General features: G+C 29.5%; 5 protein-coding genes across 7 annotated transcripts; 4 read left to right on the top strand and 1 right to left on the bottom strand.

Annotated features, from left to right (window-relative positions):
• Positions 1-4,926: 4,926 nt before the first annotated feature.
• Mip (Myoinhibiting peptide precursor) lies at positions 4,927-7,280 on the top strand. The gene is made up of 3 exons (XM_070647646.1): positions 4,927-5,085; positions 6,424-6,857; positions 6,932-7,280. The coding sequence occupies exons 2-3, from the start codon at positions 6,455-6,457 to the stop codon at positions 6,991-6,993; spliced, it is 465 nt and encodes a 154-aa protein (XP_070503747.1). The 5' UTR covers positions 4,927-5,085; positions 6,424-6,454; the 3' UTR covers positions 6,994-7,280.
• A 2,848-nt stretch (positions 7,281-10,128) lies between these two features.
• CCT8 (chaperonin containing TCP1 subunit 8) lies at positions 10,129-12,169 on the top strand. The gene is made up of 3 exons (XM_070647557.1): positions 10,129-10,264; positions 10,336-10,893; positions 10,958-12,169. The coding sequence occupies exons 1-3, from the start codon at positions 10,205-10,207 to the stop codon at positions 11,975-11,977; spliced, it is 1,638 nt and encodes a 545-aa protein (XP_070503658.1). The 5' UTR covers positions 10,129-10,204; the 3' UTR covers positions 11,978-12,169.
• Positions 12,170-12,247: 78 nt separating this feature from the next.
• Positions 12,248-16,688, bottom strand: LOC139095983 (uncharacterized). 3 transcript variants are annotated; one of them, XM_070647559.1, is made up of 3 exons: positions 16,507-16,688; positions 12,695-13,100; positions 12,248-12,633 (listed from the first exon to the last, which is right to left on the bottom strand). In XM_070647559.1, the coding sequence occupies exons 1-3, from the start codon at positions 16,521-16,523 to the stop codon at positions 12,274-12,276; spliced, it is 783 nt and encodes a 260-aa protein (XP_070503660.1). In that variant the 5' UTR covers positions 16,524-16,688; the 3' UTR covers positions 12,248-12,273. The 3 variants fall into 3 exon arrangements, with proteins under 3 accessions (XP_070503660.1, XP_070503661.1, XP_070503662.1); XM_070647560.1 differs by lacking the exon at positions 16,507-16,688 and adding an exon at positions 13,276-14,825; XM_070647561.1 differs by lacking the exon at positions 16,507-16,688 and adding an exon at positions 13,311-13,326.
• Ids (iduronate 2-sulfatase) lies at positions 13,569-15,537 on the top strand. The gene is made up of 2 exons (XM_070647558.1): positions 13,569-15,035; positions 15,094-15,537. The coding sequence occupies exons 1-2, from the start codon at positions 13,604-13,606 to the stop codon at positions 15,231-15,233; spliced, it is 1,572 nt and encodes a 523-aa protein (XP_070503659.1). The 5' UTR covers positions 13,569-13,603; the 3' UTR covers positions 15,234-15,537.
• Positions 16,689-17,990: 1,302 nt separating the features above from the next.
• Positions 17,991-21,506, top strand: LOC139095859 (interaptin-like). The gene is made up of 5 exons (XM_070647387.1): positions 17,991-18,129; positions 18,186-19,099; positions 19,192-19,336; positions 19,393-20,001; positions 20,071-21,506. The coding sequence occupies exons 2-5, from the start codon at positions 18,228-18,230 to the stop codon at positions 21,373-21,375; spliced, it is 2,931 nt and encodes a 976-aa protein (XP_070503488.1). The 5' UTR covers positions 17,991-18,129; positions 18,186-18,227; the 3' UTR covers positions 21,376-21,506.
• The last annotated feature ends 300 nt before the right edge of the window (positions 21,507-21,806 follow it).

Below are 21,806 nucleotides of genomic sequence, written 5' to 3'. Positions count from 1 at the left end.
ACTCTTAGTGCTCATTTTGTTACTTCCAATAATATTTTATTCTATATGCAGTTAGTAATGAATCAAATTCTTGATACAGTAAGTCCTATACCTGCCTTAAATTTTAATGTTAATTTCGAGAAAGCTATTCAAAAAATAATGATTAATTTTTAATCATAATTATGAACTTCTTTTGAAGAAGTAACAGATTAAAACATTTTATGTTAATCACCGTTGAAAGATAATTGCAATGGCTTGTAAGATAATTGCTCCTTTACCATAAATTGCCCATGCTGTGTTAAAAAATCATTTATATTATGATATTTTTACCTCTAATCCTTAAAGGCACTCGAAGCGTTGTGATCCTTTTATGGCCAAAAATTTATTTTTGGAACTGAGAAAGCATAAAAAAATTTAGTTATATAGATAATTTTATAAAAATTAAAAAAATATATGTGCTGACAATTAAGCTTACCCTGGTTTTTTCATTTCATACAGAAAGAGATGTCAGAAAAAGTAAGAGAAAGCCTTTGTCATTAGAATTAAAATGGAATTTTTCAGCGTCATTAAATTTTAAAATGTGACACTTGAAGTATGTGAAAATGTTCTAAACGAAAGAAATTTCACCTGCGGGGTTCATATAAATTATGTTCTATGCACTCTTTCCAGTTTAATGTTCATATGTATGTTGTTGTTTTTTTTCAATAACTAAACTATTTAACAATCCTTTCTCATTATTTTGTTCAAGCATTTCCTTTTAATTACGATCATTTGACTGAGTATGCATCTAAGTTAAATGAAACCATCACTAAGTACTTATTGCAATTCTAGAATCTTTGATGTCATATCTAGAAAGATTTCAAAAAAGCTTAATGTCTGTTCAATATTATATGTATATCTGTTTCTATCGTATCCCGATCAGCACGCTTTGAAATGTTGCTATCACGACGTCGTAGATACTTAGAGTCAAGAGACAGCCAATAGAAAAATCCAGTTCTTGTAGATCCCACATGGTTCTAAGAATACCGCCAACTCGTTGTCGTAGTGCCTAGATTTCAATATGTGTCGATCGGGTAAATTCTGTTTTTGGTCATGACTCAGAACTAATTTATGCAATCCTATTTTGGTTGTTCAAAAAGTTTTTGGCCTTTAAAACTTATTTGAAGCCATCTGAGATATAAAATTATAGCAAAAGATTCTTAACACGTCGTATATACACAATGACGTCATCAAAGTAATGACGTCCTTCTTGTGTTAGCAATCTAGCCATGTTGTTTGATTCTTTTTACCTTTGACATTTAGAATAGTCTTTAAATCTCTTAATTATTAGAATGCGTACAGCTAAAAAAATATTTTAAGATAATAAGAAGCACTGATTTTCAATTTAGACGCTGTTTGATGATAATTTTATGCATCTTATAACGATGAAAAGTCAAATAAATTTGCTTTGCATTAATTTAATAAAGATATCATTATCCGAGCAATTCAGAGCTGCTAATAAAATTGACGCAAATGAATGGAAAGGCGATGAAAAAATGTACAGGCGTATAACATACAATACTAATCAGCCTTACGGACATGAAAAAAAATTAAACTAGACTCTGACCCTTGTTAAGCAAGGTGCAAAATGTTTTATAAAGCTTAAATCTATCTTGGATGAAAAAAAGTTTTAAGTTTGCCATTAATAAATAATATTCTATGGTTTTGTGTAACCACAGATTTTTAATGCAAGTAAAATTATGCAACTAAACGTAAAAAGGATCAATTTTAAACGAAATCGAATAGACAAAGGCAAAGAATTTTATCCTTATGTACCAATGAGAAAATTTATGTGCATAAATTTTAATTTTTTTTTATGTTCCGCGTTAAATTTGTTTTTTCTTGCCATCCATCAATAAATACGTTCGTATTTATTCTATCAATATTCAGTACTATATTCTCACAAGAAGATTTCTTGCTAAGTGAAGATTGAATGCTTTAATGTGATTTATTTTGCTTGAAATCCTCCCAAATATGAAGAAAGATGGAATTACTTATTTACAAAAATTGCTCTTACAGAAGCAATTCAAATCAAATGCGAAAATATGTTTTCAACTTTTGTTTTGGATGTTTCGCAGGAACTGTACCTGTTTAGAATTTTCAACATAATTTAAATGATTCTATTCATTCATATTATGCAAATTGACTCCATTATTGATGAATAAGGCATCAATTATATACTGTCAATAGCATATATGCTTCTTAATATGCACACAAATTCATTAATAAATGCGCTAAAAAATTGCACTTGTCACTATTTGCCTTCAATTTACTTCAGGTCTGTAATCCCCTATTTTTGTCTCTTTTTTTATAGATTCTTTCTAATAGGATTAGAAACAGCTCTGCGAAATAATGCATTTTTATTGGATTAATGGGATGAGAGCTTTTTCACTTATCTTAATAATCGTTTTATCCAGCATCAAACATCACACAGCGGCTGAAATGAAATTTTATAGTGGGGATTATGGTCGAAGCAATAATCAACAAACATATGAAATCAATGAAGCTAACAAAATGTGGAAGACTTTACAGGAAAAATGGAGAAAGGGTAATGAGAATGTAATGGATAATTATCATACGCAAAATATGATTCCATCGTATTATGATAATAGTGACTCTAATGCACAAAAACATTCTTCATTTAATAATTATAAGTCCAATGGAGATCTAACTACAGTTGATAAGCGATTATGGAAAATATATAATGAACAAGGAACTGGTAAACGACAAGGTCAGAATACATGGAGAAAGCGAGAAGGCAATTGGAATAATTTGAGAGGACTTTGGGGAAAACGTTCTGATTCATCGTGGGATAAACTTCAAGGAAGCTGGGGACGGAAATAAAATCATGCAAAAATGTCCATCATGAAAACGCAGTAATCCATTGTTTTATTGAATTTAAATCTTTTATGATAACCAACATTAACATGCATATGTAGGTACATCAAAAAAGGGCATTTTCTAAATAAAATAAAACTTTTGCAATATAAGAATCATCTATGATACACTTTCCATTGCTGTATGAAAGCTAAATTATTCATATTAATAATTTTGTATAAATCTTATGTCCTTTGTTATAAATAATATTGTTAAGAAATGTTCAACAAGTCAATAAAGGAAAATTGAGAAATGGATATCAAATGATAAAGCATTTGTTCACAAAATAAAGCATATCTGTAAGATAAACAATAATTTTGAATTATTCAATTTAATTTATGAGTTTCAGCATTTTTACACACTAGTCTGGCTCATCAAGCCTTTTAAACCCACCATTCCTCCCACACGGAATGTTCGTATATGTATCATAAGTCTATTGGACAGTCAACTGCAACATTAGGTTTTATATTAATTTATAAAAGTTATGAATTTGAAGTGAGCTATGCGTGTAAATCACATCCTTGGAGTCTCTACAAATTGATGGTACATTTCACATTTACTTAATAGAAAACCCATGATGAAAATGTGAAAGATGTCAAGTATATAACATAAAACAAATGTGATTAATTGCGATGGTTTCACATAAATAAAGGATGATGTAAAAACGACGATTATACTTGTTATGAGCATTTGTATTTTTGGAGGCATCTCACGAAAATAAAATATATGGCGAGTAATTTTGTATTCTTATGAAAGGACATGCAATACGTAATGAGGGCAATGTGGTTTTCACTGTACCTTTAGGATTTTACCTTTTGTCCTTAACTTGCAATAAATAAACGGATAACATTTACACATGATTCATTTCTTTCTGAATGTGTGGATATTTCACCCCACCAGATATTCCTAGAAATGTTTTATTCATATTTTTTCTGCATAAGGTCAGGCTTTAAATTCAATCCCCAAATTTTTGAAAAATAAAATTATGTAATTTTCCTAGTAGATCCTTAAACAGACCAGTCATGTTGGCATTCTTTGTACATGCTGGATTCGGAGAAGGTAGATTATATATCCTGATTGTGGTGCTGTTATCCCTCAGGCAGAATTTGGATGGGCTTTTAATGCAACCACATATACTGACAAGGGCCTCGGTTGCCAGCGGTGCAATTAGTGGTAACTGAGAATATCGCGAAAAGTTCAGCTTCTGAGTCAGACTTCAGCTTTTCAAATATATTAAATATTGGTGAAATAAGGATCTTTCAGGGAAGTTTTGAATGTTTCTACAACTAGTATAAAATAATAAAGTTTGGCACTTCCAGTAATGCAAGAATGTTTTTTGAGGACATTCTGAATTGCATTACTCACTAAACTATTGATGCGATTCACCGATGCAATGGTAAATTATTAATATTTTGTGCAAATTAATTCTATCCTCATTCCAATAAATTCACTTCTGTTATCATGATGCGTAACATGCTCTTCATTTTTTTATTATCTAATCAAAAATTTAATTTTTCAACAACAAAATTTCTGATGTAAAAACCATCACCCGCATGAACTTGATTAAAAAATAAACTCAAGTTGTGAAAAGTGTCAGGAGAATGGAAAGAAAGTAAGTAAAAAGTGTGAATAATCAGGAAGTTAAACAAAGTCAGTCATATTATTATTACAGTATACGTAATTCTTAAACAGAGTTAAGGAACAACGGCAACAGCACGTGGATGGATGTATGGAAGAACTGTATTTCTCCAATTCTGATTTTCCATACTTTCCTTCGAAAGAAAATTTCCGTAACTTTTCGGTTTATTTCGTATCTCCTTTCTTTCACTGCTTTTTAGATTATAACATTTTTTTTTTATTCTTCAATGTTGTAATTTGCTCGTTCATTACTTGCATGAATCTATACATAAACATATTTTCCCCTGACTGTGTATTCTGAAAATTTTCACGCTGTATAGCACAGCATCCAAATGGAGAAAATTTTTATATAAAAACATTCACGAGTAGTTTAGCCACAAGCCAGTTGAAGAGTTCAACTCACAAGTGTTGGACGTGTTTTGAGTCTAGTCTTTTTAATCCACATTATCATTGTATATAAAAAAAGTATATTAACTTTTGTTGAAAGTGTTACAAATTCTATCAAATACCTAAATTATTAGTGTTATCGACATCCTCTAAACGAAACAAAAAGTTAGTAAATTTTGGTGTCATAGAATTTATCTCCAAATTCGTTTAAAGTTTCTTAAAAGATTATTTCAATTAAAATTAACAATTGTATCCAATCGGATCCTACCCTGAAAATCTTTTTTTGGGATCCAGTTTGTTCTACAAATGTGAATAATATTTTTAAAATCTAAAATTTGGGCTTGATTATAAAAATTCTGTAGGCAGGGAAAAATAAATATGAGAATTGTTCTGTCTAAGTGTTTGAATTTACCTAAATACCCATAAAAGTTAAGAATTCATAAACAATCAAAAACAGACTAAAGAATTAATTTTCTTTTAACTTCCAAGTGTAATCAGTCACACTGAGATGCAATGTTACAAGAATATTCTGTTATCCAACGATATCCAATTTCAATAAGTTCCTTGTCAAATCATCATCTAGTTTAAAGAAAGGAATTTCCACTAATTAATATAGATAGTCAATGTTGCAATAAGTAATCATATATGAAAAGTTTGTAAGCATCTCCATAGCTATTTGAAACATTCTGAAAGATTGAATCAATTCTGTTGTAAAAATCGAAAGATAATTAAAAAAGAAAAGATTTCAAGTCTGTCAAATCAAATGAAAGTAATTCTTCTTAGGATTGGATTTTCCAATAAATATTGGACTGGATTTACAAATGTTCTAGAACAAATATACAAATGTTTCTGACAATTTCCTTTGAATGATGATGATACTGTGATGAATCTATAACTTTACAATAGACACTCAAATGACATTCAAAAAGCTCTTCTTATCAAAATTCCATTTAAATCTTGAAACATTTCTTATGAATAGTTGTAATAAAAAAAATAGTTTCATTTCATTTTATGTAGCTTCTTAAGACTTCTTGGGTATATTTCTATCATATTCAGTTGAAATAAACTTTAATGGGGATATAATAAGTTTCTATTGTAATGATGCTCAACATATATTTTTTCTCTTCATGGAAAAAATTATGGCCAGAAGCAATGGCATTTATAAATATCCTTTAATTGAGACATCAAAGGATTTATAAAGGCATATGGTATTTCTTTAACTCATGCATCAATTTAAATTATATCTTCATCTATGGCCCTCTTGTGATAATAGCTGGTATATCAATGAATTGAGAAAAAAAAGGAACATGCAAGAACTAATGATATTTAAGAGACTAATTGTATTTATTCATTGTGATAATAGTGCAAAAATGCTTTTTCGATGTTCATGATGTTAGGAACACAGCATGCATGATTTTCTTTATACCATTCATGCACTAGTATAATTACATAGATTACGTCCTTAACTATCTTTTAATTCATTTTTTTTATATTTTATTAAAGTTATTAAAAGCCAAGCTTAATAGGAATCAAAATGATGATGAAAGAACAGAATAAAGGAATTAAAATTCTCTCGATCGCAACTATCATCTTCATGTTTTTAACAACTATATATGCCGAAGAAGCAATTAATGGAGAAGAGAATAGAAAGAATCCAAATAATATTCAAATATCCACAAGTTTATATCATCCGAAAATCAAGCGAGCCTGGAATCAACTTCAAAATGGTGGATGGGGAAAACGCAATATTGAGGAAAATGAAGATGAAGAATCAAATGATCTGTGGAATCGAAAGCTTATGAAAATGTATGCTGAACAATTACTTGGAAACAAACAAAATGATGACGATGTAGAGTACTATGATAATGGAATTGACAAGCGTGCATGGAGTCAATTTAATGGTGGATGGGGAAAAAGAGACTGGAATCAATTAAGAGGTAATGCTGATCTATTTTACTTTCCTAATATAAATATATGAATGTGTATGCACATTTTATGTTTATCATCACAGGTAATGCATGGGGTAAACGACGAGAGTGGAATAAACTATCATCAGTATGGGGTAAAAAATAAATGAATTCATCAATCCAATAAATGTCTGTCCATTGTTCAATTGATAAGAGTCGCAAAATCTTCATTGTTTGACATGAGGAATAAAAGGTATTATAAAAAAAAGATACTACTTACTCTTCGTTTTATCTTCGATATCAAATGTGAAAATAATATACATGAGAGAAGATATTCAATTACCTACCTACCTACTTATAAAATTTTGATTTTAAAAATTGTAACATAATTAATATCAATCAAGTTCTGAATAAGAAATAAACCAATTTTATTGCCAAAGTTTTGCAAATGCGAAAATAAAATCAAAAATTGTGTTTAAATTAATATTTTTTTCCAATCGTATACACATTACCGCCCACAATTAATCATTAATTACTATTCGACGAATAACATATTAAATAACATTTTATTTCAGAACTAATCAACATGGTTATAGGATTTATGATGATGCATCATGTTTAATTTCCTAATCTAATCATGAATATTAGATTATTATTCAGCATTCATTTATGCTTCTCAAAGTTTGTGTGATTTACCAAAAAATCTGCTGTTTCTGTCTAATTTTCTTTTTTGAAGTATTTCCATAGCGAGTGATTATTGAGACTTTGGGTTTCATGCATTCAAATCGTGTTGTTCTAAAGGCACTGATTAAATTTTGAAAGTTAAATACCTTTTTTTCTATACAAAATGATGAAGTTTAATAAAGAATGATTTTATCAAGCAGAATAAGTCGGAAAATCAGAATAAACCACAATTTATGAATACCTAAACTTTATGATTTCATAAATTAGTAAATTGTGTTCATTTGTCAAATTTTACAATAGAGAGCGATTGATTGAAAGGAGGATACATGATTATTTTGAACGCCAGAATTTCAAATACACCAGGAAATTTGGAACTAAGAAAATCTACCCATTCCAAATTATATTTCAGCATTAAAAAATTGCTCAAACTGAGTGTCACAGCAAACTAAAAGAACACAAAAATTTACTTTATGTCACGAAAAGTTTAAAAAAAGTTTTAAATGAATTTCTTTTCAGGTCAATTGTAAAATTTAACTTGAATTTCAAAATTTCAAAACTTTATTTTTTTGATTTTTTAAAAAAAATTTTTGAAATTTAAAATTAAAGATTTCAAATTCTAAAATTTCAGTTTAAAATCAATCTTAAATTTAATTTTAGATTTTTTTCTAAAAGTGAAAAGATTTATCATTGAACCATTATACATGAAGGTTTAACTACCTAAACTTTTAGAATTTTTAAAAATACATTCATCACAGTGCATCAGGAATTTAGTACTTATTATAATGCAGAATACATTTTATTCATTTTGAGTTCTACAAAAAAGCTGCAGCGTTTGTTTGAATATTTTTTGTTTAAATTGCTTAAACTTTAATACGCTTACACTTCCGATTTTTATTTTTATCACCAACATTCTTTTTTTCCAATTAGTGGTGCATAATATAAATTCACACAGAAGTAAATCACAAACATCCCACAATTTTATTACATAAATCTTTATAATTTTTTTAAGGTCTAACAGCTTTACATATTTTTTGATCCATTTATTCATTTACAATTTCGAATAATTTAATTTGTTCATCAATGAAAAATATAAATATATTAACACTCATGAGTAACTACTTATTGTACTTAATGTGCATAAAAATAATAATAACAGAATTAAGGTTTTTATCTGCAGAAAACAAAAGTATGCATTGAATGCATATAATTAACATTATTTAACTCTGTAAATACTTCTGTTATTTTGGCATTCATTATTTTACATATTCTACTAGATGTCGGCCCCATCCCTTACATCTTGTTGGCACCAATATTTAAACAAAACTTCCCAGGCAATGCTTTAAAGCTTAAATCATAAGGGACCATTTACTTATTACGTTCACGGGGTGAGATGTAAGTTCCACCAAATCAAACAATAGAAATTCCAAGCATTCCTATATTCATTTCTGAGAAAAGGCTAAAAAATTCTGTGACGTAATAAATGAACGGTTCCTAAAATGAACAATTCCTTATTAATTTTAATACTTACGTGAAATTAAATGTAAATTGTCACAAACTACCTCAAACAGAAGACATGAGATTTTTGTTTTATTTTCTTTTGATATAGGTAGCTACATAATAATGATACGAACTTACTTGACATATGATTATGGGAATATTCTTCATTAACTACTCATACTCAACATTATTTGTAAAAGCTTTTTAAATTTAATGACTGTACTCTCAATAATTTACAAGAAGGTATTTGTCACATTTATAATCTTTTGGTACATTAAGCAATGAATAAATTTGATTATGGAATCGAATTTTTTAGTGGAATTAATAGGTATTTATTAAACATTTGCGTGAATTACTTTACTTTCAATTAAAACGGGTATTTTTCGAATGCCATTGTAGAATGAATGATAAATTAGTTGTGGCAAATAAATCATCATGTGAGAAATGAAGGATAGAAATAAAATTAAATCTGTGCAAAAATCTTTACATTTTCATTTTGAGATTTTCTACCTACGAAACCTTTAGGATTTTTTTTTTTCTTTACAGTTCACTAAACACCCTTGTTTTATTTTCTAATAAGAATTTAAGTTTCGTCGCTCCTGTCAAGAAAAAATCATTCTCACCCCTAAAGCACAATCATAAATTTCTAATTTAATTTTCCATTTAGATTTTAGCAATCTCTTCAAAACCAAAGTGTTATGCGTGGATATACGTTTATCTGTTTGAGAGCAAGGATTAAAGCCATGAAAAATTCTTCATTTACGCGCGTAAAAGACATTCTTTTTTATTGCTACCTGTTCAAAAATTAAATAATGATGATGCCAATTTTCATACTTTTATGAATGAATCGATTTTATCTTTTTTTATAGAAATTTCCGGCAATGACTTGATTCATCAGTTATCAACGTGTCATGCACATGATCAGCTAATTTATGTCATAAAAATATAAAAACTAATTTTTTATTGTGTGATTTTAAAAGGAGAATGCAATATCATGTGATGTGTGACATTTGGCATGGTCGCATGCATGCGTTTTTAAATAAAATTCGTTAAATAGCAACGAACAAATAAAATTTGAATGGAAGACAATTATTCACCACAGATGGAGTTCATAAAAAAAAGTTTAACCTCAAAGACATTCTAGAAGAAGTTTTATTCACATCTGTTTACATTTAATTTAATAAAATTATTCAATCATGGCAATGCATATTCCAAAGGCTCCAGGCTTCTCTTCGATGCTTAAAGAAGGAGCTAGAGTAAGAGATTGAGTTTAATTCAAATAACATGAGTAATTTTACATTGTTTTTTTTTTCATTCACATTTTTAGGCATATCATGGATTAGAAGAAGCAGTTTTTCGAAATATTACAGCATGTAAGGAATTTGCAGCAAGCGTTCGTTCAGCTTATGGTCCAAACGGAATGAATAAAATGATTATCAATCACATTGAGAAACAATTTGTAACATCAGATGCCGGAACAATTATGAGAGAACTTGATGTTGAACATCCAGCTGCCAAATTAATGATTATGGCAAGTCAGATGCAAGAATCTGAAGTTGGTGATGGAACAAACTTTGTTGTTATCTTATGTGGTGCTCTTCTAGAAGCAGCCGAAGACTTATTGCGTTTGGGCGTTAATGTTACAGACATTTGCGAAGGATATGAACGAGCTTTAGATAAAGTTTTAGATATTCTTCCATCATTTGTTTGTTATGAAGTTGATGACTGTCGAAATCTTGATAAAGTCAAAGAAGGCATTAAGTCATCAATAATGTCTAAACAATTCGGAAATGAAGATATTTTGGTTGATCTCATTACTAAAGCATGTGTTGCTATTTTGCCCGAACAAACGACATTCAATGTAGACAATGTTCGAGTTTGTAAAGTGAGTCATTCATTTTTTTTGCCCACTTAATATTCAATTTTAATATGAAATTTTATATTATTAGATTTTAGGATGTGGATTGACTGCTTCAGAAGTTGTCAATGGAATGGTTTTCAAACGTTTCGTTGAAGGAGATGTTGCACACGCAGAACAAGCTAAAATTGCATTGTATACATGCCCTGTTGACATCACACAAACTGAAACAAAGGGAACTGTTTTGATCAAAACTGCCGAAGAACTTAAGAACTTTAGCAAAGGCGAAGAAAATCTTTTAGAGGAACAAATTAAAGCAATTGCAGATACTGGAGCCAAAGTAATTGTTGCTGGTGGAAAATTCGGAGACATGGCTCTCCATTTCATTAACAAGTATAATATGATGGCTGTTCGATTAAACTCTAAATTTGACTTGCGTCGATTAGCAAAAACTGTGAACGGAACTGTTTTGCCTCGATTAACCCCTCCAACCAGTGAGGAATTAGGATATTGCGATAAAGTTTTCGTCGATGAACTTGGCGAAACAGGAGTTGTTATTTTCCGTAATGAAGGTAAAGATAGCAAAATTGCTACAATTGTTATCCGCGGTTCTACAGACAACTATATGGATGATATTGAACGTGCAATTGATGATGGAGTCAATACATTCAAAGGTCTTACACGAAACGGAAAGTTCTTACCTGGTGCTGGAGCTATTGAAATATCATTGGCACAAAGTTTATCGGAATATGCTGATACTCTTCCAGGATTAGAACAATATGCTGTAAGAAAGTTTGCAACTGCCTTAGAATCTTTCCCAAAGGCTCTTGCTGAAAATTCCGGTGTTAATGCAACAGAAGTTGTTCAAAAGTTGCATTTGGCACATAAATCTGGAGAAAAGACACAAGGATTTGACATTAACTCAGAACAACCAGCAACAATTGATGTTAAAACAACAAGCATTTATGATGCATATCCAACTAAATATTGGGGCATCAAATATGCTGTAGGAGCAACAACAACAATTCTTCGTGTCGATCAAATTATTATGGCTAAGAGAGCAGGTGGACCAAAACCTCGAGATAATCCACAAGACCAAGATGATGACTAAACATTCATTGCTTGTAATTCTTCTCATTAATATATTTTAAAACTAACTAATAATTTAGCATTGCTTTCAAATTTGCGTTAATCATCATCTAAAAACTCAAAACAGCACATCCTTTCATGATTTTAACTAATGTATTATGTTCTTTTTAAGAAATAATAAAATCTACTGCTTAATAATGAATTCACAATTAAATGCACTTTTATTAATTTTTTTTATAAACGATGAGATTTAAAGAAATAAAGAAGAATTAATAATTTATATACCAATAACTTAGAAATTAAAAACGTTCAATTTTATTATGTTAATTTAAATAATTCATGCTGTTGAGCCTCACTGTCTTTCTTTAAAATATAAAAACTTTTCGGTTTCCCGTTAGTATGAATAGGTTTTGTTGATAAATGATTCCCATTTGAAGGCGCATAATAAATTTGAACAGATTTATTTTTCAAATTCTTTTGCTCGTGTCCATCATTACTATAGTCGTTAAAATTTTGTCTTGCCTCTAGCAATGAACTAGTTGGATCATATAAAGCTTCTGTATCTTGTGCAACGTTATTGATTCGTCCCATGCTTAGCTGTAACAGATTTTCTATAATTGGCAAGTTCCAATGATAAATTGCTGCAGGTTTTCCGTTTGACGTAAATCCTAAAGGTCTCTGTAAATTTATGAAAGTGGTTAATGGACACAAACATTATTTCTAGTCAATTGTTACATACCATTTCATTCCTTAGTTTATTTTTTGCAATCTTATCATTATTTGATGCATAATAATTTTGAATTGGTGGAAGTTTGATGATAAATATTCTTGAATTGTCAGGTTGATAGTGATTCTTTGATAAAAAGTATGACAGTCTCTTTCGATTTGAGTATAATTTAGATGGTTGAAATCCAAGAGCATTGAATAATTCTTTATTTGATGCTGCTTTGAAATTCTCTCTTGATGATTTCGAAAGCTTTTGTTCCTTAATAAAGCTCTTCTCATGAATGGGATGATAATTATTTTCAAAAATGTAAGTAATTGGTGATTGTGTCGATTTCACATCATGTTGCTTTTGGATATCATAATTGTTGATGATATGACTTTGCTCAGTCATTACCATAAGTAAATTTGCTAACAAAAACCTGTTTAACCGGAGGTAGAAACTTTATTAGGGTCTCAAAAATAAGTAGGAAAAGAGAGGAGTCATGAGGAAAATATAAAATAACCATAATAAAAAATGAGACGAAACTGAGTGTCATATCAAGGGTGTCCATAAAATCTATATACTACATCATGTTTAAAAACCATAAAATTAACCAGATATGACATTAATGAGTGCGAATACTTAATACAAGAACGTATTTAAACCGTGCTACATCTGAATATTGATTATCATGCATTTTTGGCATAGCTGCCTCGCCTGGTACACATGAAGAAATTTTTCGAAACAGCACATTATCATGCAAAACTCAACATGTTGAATTGTTTGTTTGTTTAGACGGAGTAAATTTATAAATAAAATCAGCTGTGATATAGAATATCGATTTTTACACTTTTTCTTTTTCCTTCCTTCCTCCTTTCCTATTCATTTTCAGTCATAAACGAAAATTGAAGTGAAAAAGACCTTTGATTTTAACTTTGAATAATGTTAAAGTGTGTAATTTCTTTAATTCTATTCACTTCTTCATTCTATGACAATGTAGTTTTGAGTAGTGAATTAAATAAACCGAATGTCCTTTTTATAATGTTGGATGATTTTCGAAGTGGAATTAAAGCATTAGGCGACGATTTGGCAAAAACACCAAACATCGATAAGATAGTCGAAAAGAGTTTCTATTTCTCAAACATTTATGCACAACAAGCACTTTGTGCACCATCGAGAAATTCAATGTTAACATCAAGACGTCCAGACTCACTTATGACATATAATTTTCAACATTATTGGCGAAGTTTTGCTGGAAATTATACAACATTGCCGCAATATTTTAAAGAAAATGGATATAGAACAGAGTCAATTGGGAAAATTTTTCATCATGGACCTTCATCTAATAAAACGGACGATTATCCTTACAGCTGGTCAAATCCAACATACATTCCAAGTACTCAAGAATATCGTAATAAACCTGTTTGCAAAAGTAGTAATGGATCTCTAAACAGGAATTTATTGTGTGCTGTTGTTGTTGATTTTCAACCTGAATGTACTTTACCGGATATTCAATCTACAGAAAAAGCAATAGAATTTCTCAAGGAACGAAAAAAGATTACCAGCATGCCTTATTTCTTAGGGTTAGGTTTTTATAAGCCACACATTCCATTTAAAATCCCAATTGAGTTCCTTAAAATGCACAATGTTGAAGATTTTATGGAAAATCATTTACGACCGTTTGATATACCACTTGTAGCTTGGAATCCATACAATGATTTACGTGAACGTGATGATGTTAAATATTTAAACATTAGTTATCCTTTTGGACCAATACCTACAGAATTTGCAGCACGAATACGACAGCATTATTACGCTTCGATATCTTATGTTGACAGCCTAATTGGACGTATTATGGAATTAGTAGATTTCTCTAATACCGTTATAATTTTAACATCAGATCATGGATGGTCATTAGGAGAACATAGTGAATGGTCAAAATATAGCAACTATGAAGTGTCATTAAAAGTTCCTTTAATTGTTTATAATCCCAAACTACCTCAAAATACAGTTGCAAAAATTAATTACATCGCTGAACTTATAGATATTTTTCCTACACTTATTGATGTTGCAGGGCTTCCAAAAATACCAAAATGTCCAAATTTATTGACATATGAAGAAGAAAAAATAACTTGTACAGAAGGAAAGAGTTTGTATGGGAAAATGCTGAATTATAATGTGACAATTGATGCTGATAGAGATATGGAAGGAATTGCATTTAGTCAATATCCAAGACCAGATATTTATCCATCTAAAATTCCCGATAGTGATCAACCGAAATTAAAAGAAATTAAAATAATGGGATATAGTATCAGAACTAACAGATTTCGTTATACAGCATGGATTAAATTCAACAATAAAAAGTTCAAGAGAAGTAAGTGACAGTGCCTTAATAATAAATTTAATAAAAAAAGTTCCTTTTAAATTTACAGATTGGGAGAAAATATTTGGTGAGGAATTGTACGACCATAGCTTTGATCCTGATGAGAATATCAATTTGATAAATCGAAGTCCTGAATTAAATCAAGTTAGGGATCAATTGAAAAGGCAAATGATGAAAAAGTTTCCTTGACGAATATTTAAATCGGGCTTACATCGTTTAAATGTAAAACTTCATTGAACTGATGTTCAGTCACATGTCATCAAAAAAATCTTCTTGCCTTCTAGTTTCATAGATGATATGCTTAGTAATATTGCACAAATTACCATCAGAATTATTCTAAAATTTCATAGGTATTAAAAGTTTTATTTTTTTTAAATAAAATCGTGAAGAATCAGCACAAAGCTCAAAAATGTTTAGGAACTTAATTAAATAATGCAATTTGGTAGTAAAATTTCAATTTGGATGTAATAAACAACGAAGAGAAAATAAGGCAATAAAGTTAAAATATAATAAAACTATAAACATTTTTCTGTTGATGAAGAAGTTAAACCTCTTCATTATTAGGTTCATTACGAATGAACTAGAATTCGGAATGGATTTTTTAATCTCCGCTATTATTTATTTTTGTAGGTTAGCTTTGAATTTGAAAGATTTGACAAACATTTCTTCTCGAAATCATTAAAGTCATCATTTCAGGCTTTAAACAAGTGAATGTTTTCAAAACAGTACAAAAGGCACCCCTTTCCTTTAAACATTAAGTACTCTTGTACAGACTTAACTCGACCTTACGGAATTTTTATGTTTATGTAAACAATAAAATTTCCAAAATTGGATTTTAAATTTTTTACACTAATAGCAACTTTTTTAATTCAGCTAGATAGCCTAATACATGATTAAGTACTTGCAATGCTTCTGTCCTAACAAAATTCAACTGAAAATACAGAATTTTGCAAATCAAATTTTATCAATTCTCTTTCATAGTGTTAGTGATAATCAAAAATTCAAATTTTTGACCGTTAAAAGCGACCACATTTCTTGCAACCAAAAATTATATTTAAGGTTTTCAGATAATTTTCACAAAATATGTATCTATGTCATATCGGTTTATATCTGTTAATCTTAATTTAAATAATACAAAGACTACGCCATTTTAAAGATATAAAGTCAGTCATGTACACATCAATTTAATGGTTCATTTAACCGCAAATGTGATCATTTGACACAAGACACAGAATAGAAATTTCTTGTGCAAACAATTAGTGCACGTGAGAATATGTGATGAATTTTAAATATGGAAATACATTCCTTACTTTTTTTTATTGAATACAATGTATTTAAAAAGTTTACTAAACCACTTCATTTACAGATTGATTTACATACACTTAAGTGCTTTTATTTGAGATACATTTAAGGTTCTTTAGAGACAAAATTGCATTTCTAATGTTAATATCAAGAACTTTACCTTATAAAAAATATCATCGTTGCTTTATATCCAATTCAAATTGTAATCCAATGATGAATGACAATCCTTCACAAACAGTACACACACAAATTTAAATTTGTTTCTGAAAGCAATTATGCTACAATTCTGGATATTTCTCTTAGTGACGTTGAAAATCATAAAAGAAATTATTTAACATCTTAATAAACCAAATACTCAAAACAAACTGAACTAACATATAGATTGTAGAAATATGTGCAGTAAAACTAACAACGAACGAGAAGTAAATACAAACTAAAGAAGAAGAATGAAAAACGATAACAGAGTTGGCTAGAGATTGAAACCTGCACTGCGAAAGAATAGAAAGAGGTTGGATGGAGTGGATTATATGGTTGTAGAGGTGAATTAATAATTTGAAAACATGCAAACGAAATGTAATGCCTGGTGTGTCTCAATGATGAAATGGATGGTGATATGTTGAAGAAAAAGATAATCTAGTTTAGTGATTTAAAGCTTATTTAAATGATAAGCGATAGGATTTGACTAATTATTTTAATAGCTACAACAGTTATGTTCATTGAGATATGCTGGACACATTTTTTAAAGATTAATTAATTTATTCAATCAATAATAGAAATAATAAGAATTTAAAATAAGCAAAGCATGCCAAACAATTAAGGAGTGTGTCATGGATTCATTCATGCATGATTTACGATTTTTAAACGTGACTTTTAAAAAGTTGCTGCATATTCAAAACAGGTTACTTCATTTTTTTATTGACAACATGAAGACGTCTAGCAACATCCTATAAAATAAATTAGGGTTCGGCCATGAACCGCAAGCCTGCATTTTAGATGAATAGATCTGCAGTTTTCGGCTATACCTTATTGACAAAAAATGCATACTTGCAATTTTGGATGATCCCATAAAATAAATAAAATATTAAGGAACAAATTCGTTCATGAGAATTTCAAAAATTAATGAAATAATGAAATCTGATGCGTATTCAAACTCCTTCAGTTTTATTGCTTATCATTCTCCTTAATCATGTGCTCGGCTTGTCATTTTTTTATTTGCCAAGGTTTGGAAAATTTTCTCTTTATTATTAGCTCATTTTTTACAGCACTCAGCATGAACAAATCATTTCGTTTCTCCTAAAAAAATCTGTGGATGATTGAGTTGCTGGAAAAAGGAACGAAACTTTTATTCTAATTATTTAGATTTTTATTTCTGGATGTTTGGAAAGATAATAAATAGTTTTCTCAGTTCCAAAGAAAATTAACGCATATTTTTAGTTCTTGTTGATGTGTGTTCTTTTGTGATATGTGGGTTTAATTTAATGAAAACTGCGTTTTGAGCTATGAAAATTTACTTCAGCTGATTTTTCTTTTTTTCTTCTTCTTCATAAAATTTATTTTTAAACATTCGACTTTTCACGATGTTCGAGGAAAATTTTGAGATTTTCTCAGTTTCTCTTTTATAATTCAATAGATCAGATATCCAAATTTATTTGGTATATTTTTTAAAAAGATATCATATTTTTATAAAAAATTTACAAAATAATAATTAAATTAAGTACTTACAAGCAAGTTGTTGTCGTATTATAACAATAAATTATTGTGGATTACTGACTACAAAAGTCGCGTAAGATTTCCTTCAAGAAATATTTATTTTTCTCGGTAAATTTTTATAATTTTAAGAACAAAGAGATTGTTTTACTCTGTCAATGACACTTGAGAACGATGGGATCAGTTCAAAGTCATAACGAAAGTAACACCAAAAGTGATGTGGAAATTATCATTACCGAGCCGGATCATTCAGATAATGAAGAAGAATTTTACGAATGTTCAACAGATTTAATCGAAAAGGAACCAAGTATTCCTAAAAATAATGAAGATTTCCCGAATTTTGAAAATGAGCATGTTGATAGAAATGAAAATAATGAAGGCCTTCAAATGAACTCAAACAAAGAGATTCATACGGATGAATCAGATGATTCATCTGCAGAAATTAAGAAAAGACAACAAAGAGAATTGGAAGAGTTTCGAGAGGAAATAAACAGAAAGCGAGCATTACGTCAACAATGTATAAAGAAATTACGAGACGAACTAAAAGATTTAAATGAAAAATTATCTTATCAAATGATGATTAATGAACAGTTGCGTGAGTCAATCGACAATCGAAGTGATGATACAGCAACAAATGATGTTAATGTTGAAAATAAAAATTTGAAAATGGAATTGGCTGAATGTCAGATGTACCTGCAGAAAGTAAATGGAGAAAATCTTACTGTAAATATGGAAAATCAAGCATTAAGGGATCACATTCGTTCATTAAAAGAAGTCAATAAAGCTATGAAGGAAATGTTGGCAATACGCGAATGCCAAGTCGATCAATTGAAATTGAAACTCGATGAGATTGAAAGTTCATTTTCAGATAAGGAAACAAAAATTTTGTCGACAGATCTAAAACAAGAGTACCAAAGACAGTTAGACAATATACGAAGTATGCGTACGTTGTATGAAGAAAGAAGTAATTTGTTGCTTCAAGAGAATAACATGCTTAAACAGCAACTCGGTGATAAGGAACATGACCTAGAGACCGAAATTGAAAAGTATGTAGAATTAAAATAAAAACTTAAAAATAGCATTTTGTAAAACTAATTGTACCTAATTATAAACTATTTCCCCTACTGACACTACTTAGATCTAAAAATCTTGAGGAATACATTACAACCTTAGAGAGTAATTTGAACGTAAAGAACGATGACATTGCAAATTTAGAAAATCAAATCACACTTCTCAGGTCTGATAAGCTTCAAATCAATGAAGAAATGAATGCTGTAAACCAGGTAAATATATTCACATGGCTTAATCTTATATATCCTCATGATTTCTATTTTTTTAGCTCATATCACAAATTCTTTTTGATTTTAATGCTACTGGAAACAATGTAAATTTCGACATGCTTTACAATATGTTGGAAGAAAATAGAGATTTCTTAAAGGAAATGGCTATAAAAGAAGATTATGGAGGAATCGATGGAGGATCCTTTTTACCAAGAATGCTTTATGATTTATTTCTTCAAGTCAATCAAATTTCAGATGAAAACTCAGGTGAACATAGTGAAACGCAAAAAACTGTCAACACACCAGAAGAAATAGCATTAAAATTGCCAAAAGTCTGGCGTGTATTGATTGAGTTGCTAAATCACCAAAATAATAAGCAGAAAGAAGAGAATAAAGTAGACGATGAGAAGAGCAACGATAAAGCTGTGCTTGATGATTGTTATAAATCAATTCAAACACCGTCTGGCTCACAAGCAGTGCTGAGTGTTAGTAAAACTTTCATCAAACTTCGTGATTTGATTTTCGAAAAGCGATCCTTACAAAAGGATACAACGAGATTAAAAACACTTTATTCTCATTTGGAGCAGCGACTTGACAAGCAAGAAAAGAAACTAAGTTCTGTAAGTTTAGAGTTAACAAAGACATGGCATTTAGTTGGGAAAATTAAAGTAAGTTATAATTATCAGTCAAGTGAAACTTAATTAATTAATTAATTCATGTTTTGCATTCAAATTCAGAGACAACATAGACAACTTCATACTCACGAGCAGATCTTATGTTATCAACTGCAACAAAAAAGACGAGTACTTAATGAACTAAAGGCAGAGCTGGAATATTGCAGAAAGAAATGGGCATTAGCACGTGCAATCAATAAGGAATCTGAGAAGCAATGTAAAGAATTGAGAGATGAATTTATATCACGCAAAATACAAGATCAAAATTCAGCAGAAAGTGGATATAGTGATGATCATGCTTCTGATGGAGATGAATGTGACAAGAAGAACAAATGTTATGATAATGACAAGACACGATTTGAAAGAAATTTATCAGAATTTTATAGAATTCCTCTGTGTTTGATTGATTCAGATCGCAGAAGAAGTTTAGAATTACCTATTTTTTACAAATTATTATCGGAGGATGTATCAATCACTACATCCCGTGCACAAAGTGAACCTCCAGTTTATATGGATTCTAAAGAAAATTTTGACAAAATCTACTTATTACCTGAACAAGATAGTGATGAAAAGTCTGAAATTTCGTGTTCAATTGTTGAAGTAGAGCAACATCTTGAAAATATTAATGACAGTGTTTTAGTTACTTTACCACCTGATGTTCATGAATTAAAGAAAAATGAAAACAAACCGAAAATTAAGAATGATTTACAAAAATCAAAAAGACACAAAAAGAAAAGAACTCCTGGTACAGAGACAGCAGAGGACATGTTTAAAAGATTAACCAGGTCAATGAATGGGGAAAGTTCTACAACTACGGAGGATATTGATGAAGATCTTGAGAATATTGAAGAAATTCCATTGGATACTATAGATACCATCCAAATAGAAACTATCGAAACTCATGCAGCACAAAATGAAGAAAATATATCACCAGACAATTTGGAGATTCAAGTGAATTGTGAAAATCAAGAAACTATTAGTCAACCAACAACAAAAGAAGAAAAGAATATATCATCAGAAAATTTAGAGATCCAATCGAATTGTGAAATTCAAAATACTAATAATTCACCAACAACATCAAAAGAAGAAGACTATTTAAAAATTAGAGAAGCTCGATTAGCACGTCTTGAAGCTGAAACTAAGGAATTTTATGAAAAAATGACTCGAAACAAAGAAAAGAGAATTGAATTAGATAACCGATTAGCTAATGTTCATAAAAGTTTTCTTGATCGGCAGAAAGATAAATCTGAAAGCACAAATGAACAATCTTCAAATACTTCAGAAAACTCCAGTGCCGATATCAATTCAAACATCCAAAATAAAACTGATGAAAATCTCGATGATGATGAAGAAAATTCAACAAAATAAAATTTATTATCATTTTTAATTATCTATATATTATCATGCATCAATTTTGTGTCACAATTAAGAATATTGATGACGAGAAATACAAAATTAACGAAAAAGCTGAATAATAAAATTAAACCATGTGACTGCAATTTTGATTGTTTTATTATTGTCACTTGAATGTTTTCAAAACATTCAACACATTGCAAGCTTATTTTTAGAAAGCTTTGAAGAAATGTTTTCATAAAGCTCAAAAGGATGACGAATGCATTAAATTAAATCTTTATGATTAATAAATTAATTAAGTCTTTATGACTAACTTAATCTCAATGGATATTATTCAAAATTTCAACTTACTGTATGTTAATGTATCTAAAAATAAAATTTCAATTTGAAAAAATAGGAAAACAGCTTTTCTCATTTTCAATTTTTCGAAAAGTTTGGTGTTACCA

This window comes from Chironomus tepperi, unplaced genomic scaffold (assembly GCF_022539635.2).
Source record: "Chironomus tepperi strain 1889 unplaced genomic scaffold, CSIRO-AGI_Ctep_v1 contig_376, whole genome shotgun sequence".
Lineage (NCBI taxonomy): Eukaryota > Metazoa > Arthropoda > Insecta > Diptera > Chironomidae > Chironomus > Chironomus tepperi.
Note: the sequence above shows the minus strand (reverse complement) of the source record. Positions and strands in the feature narration are given on the sequence as shown.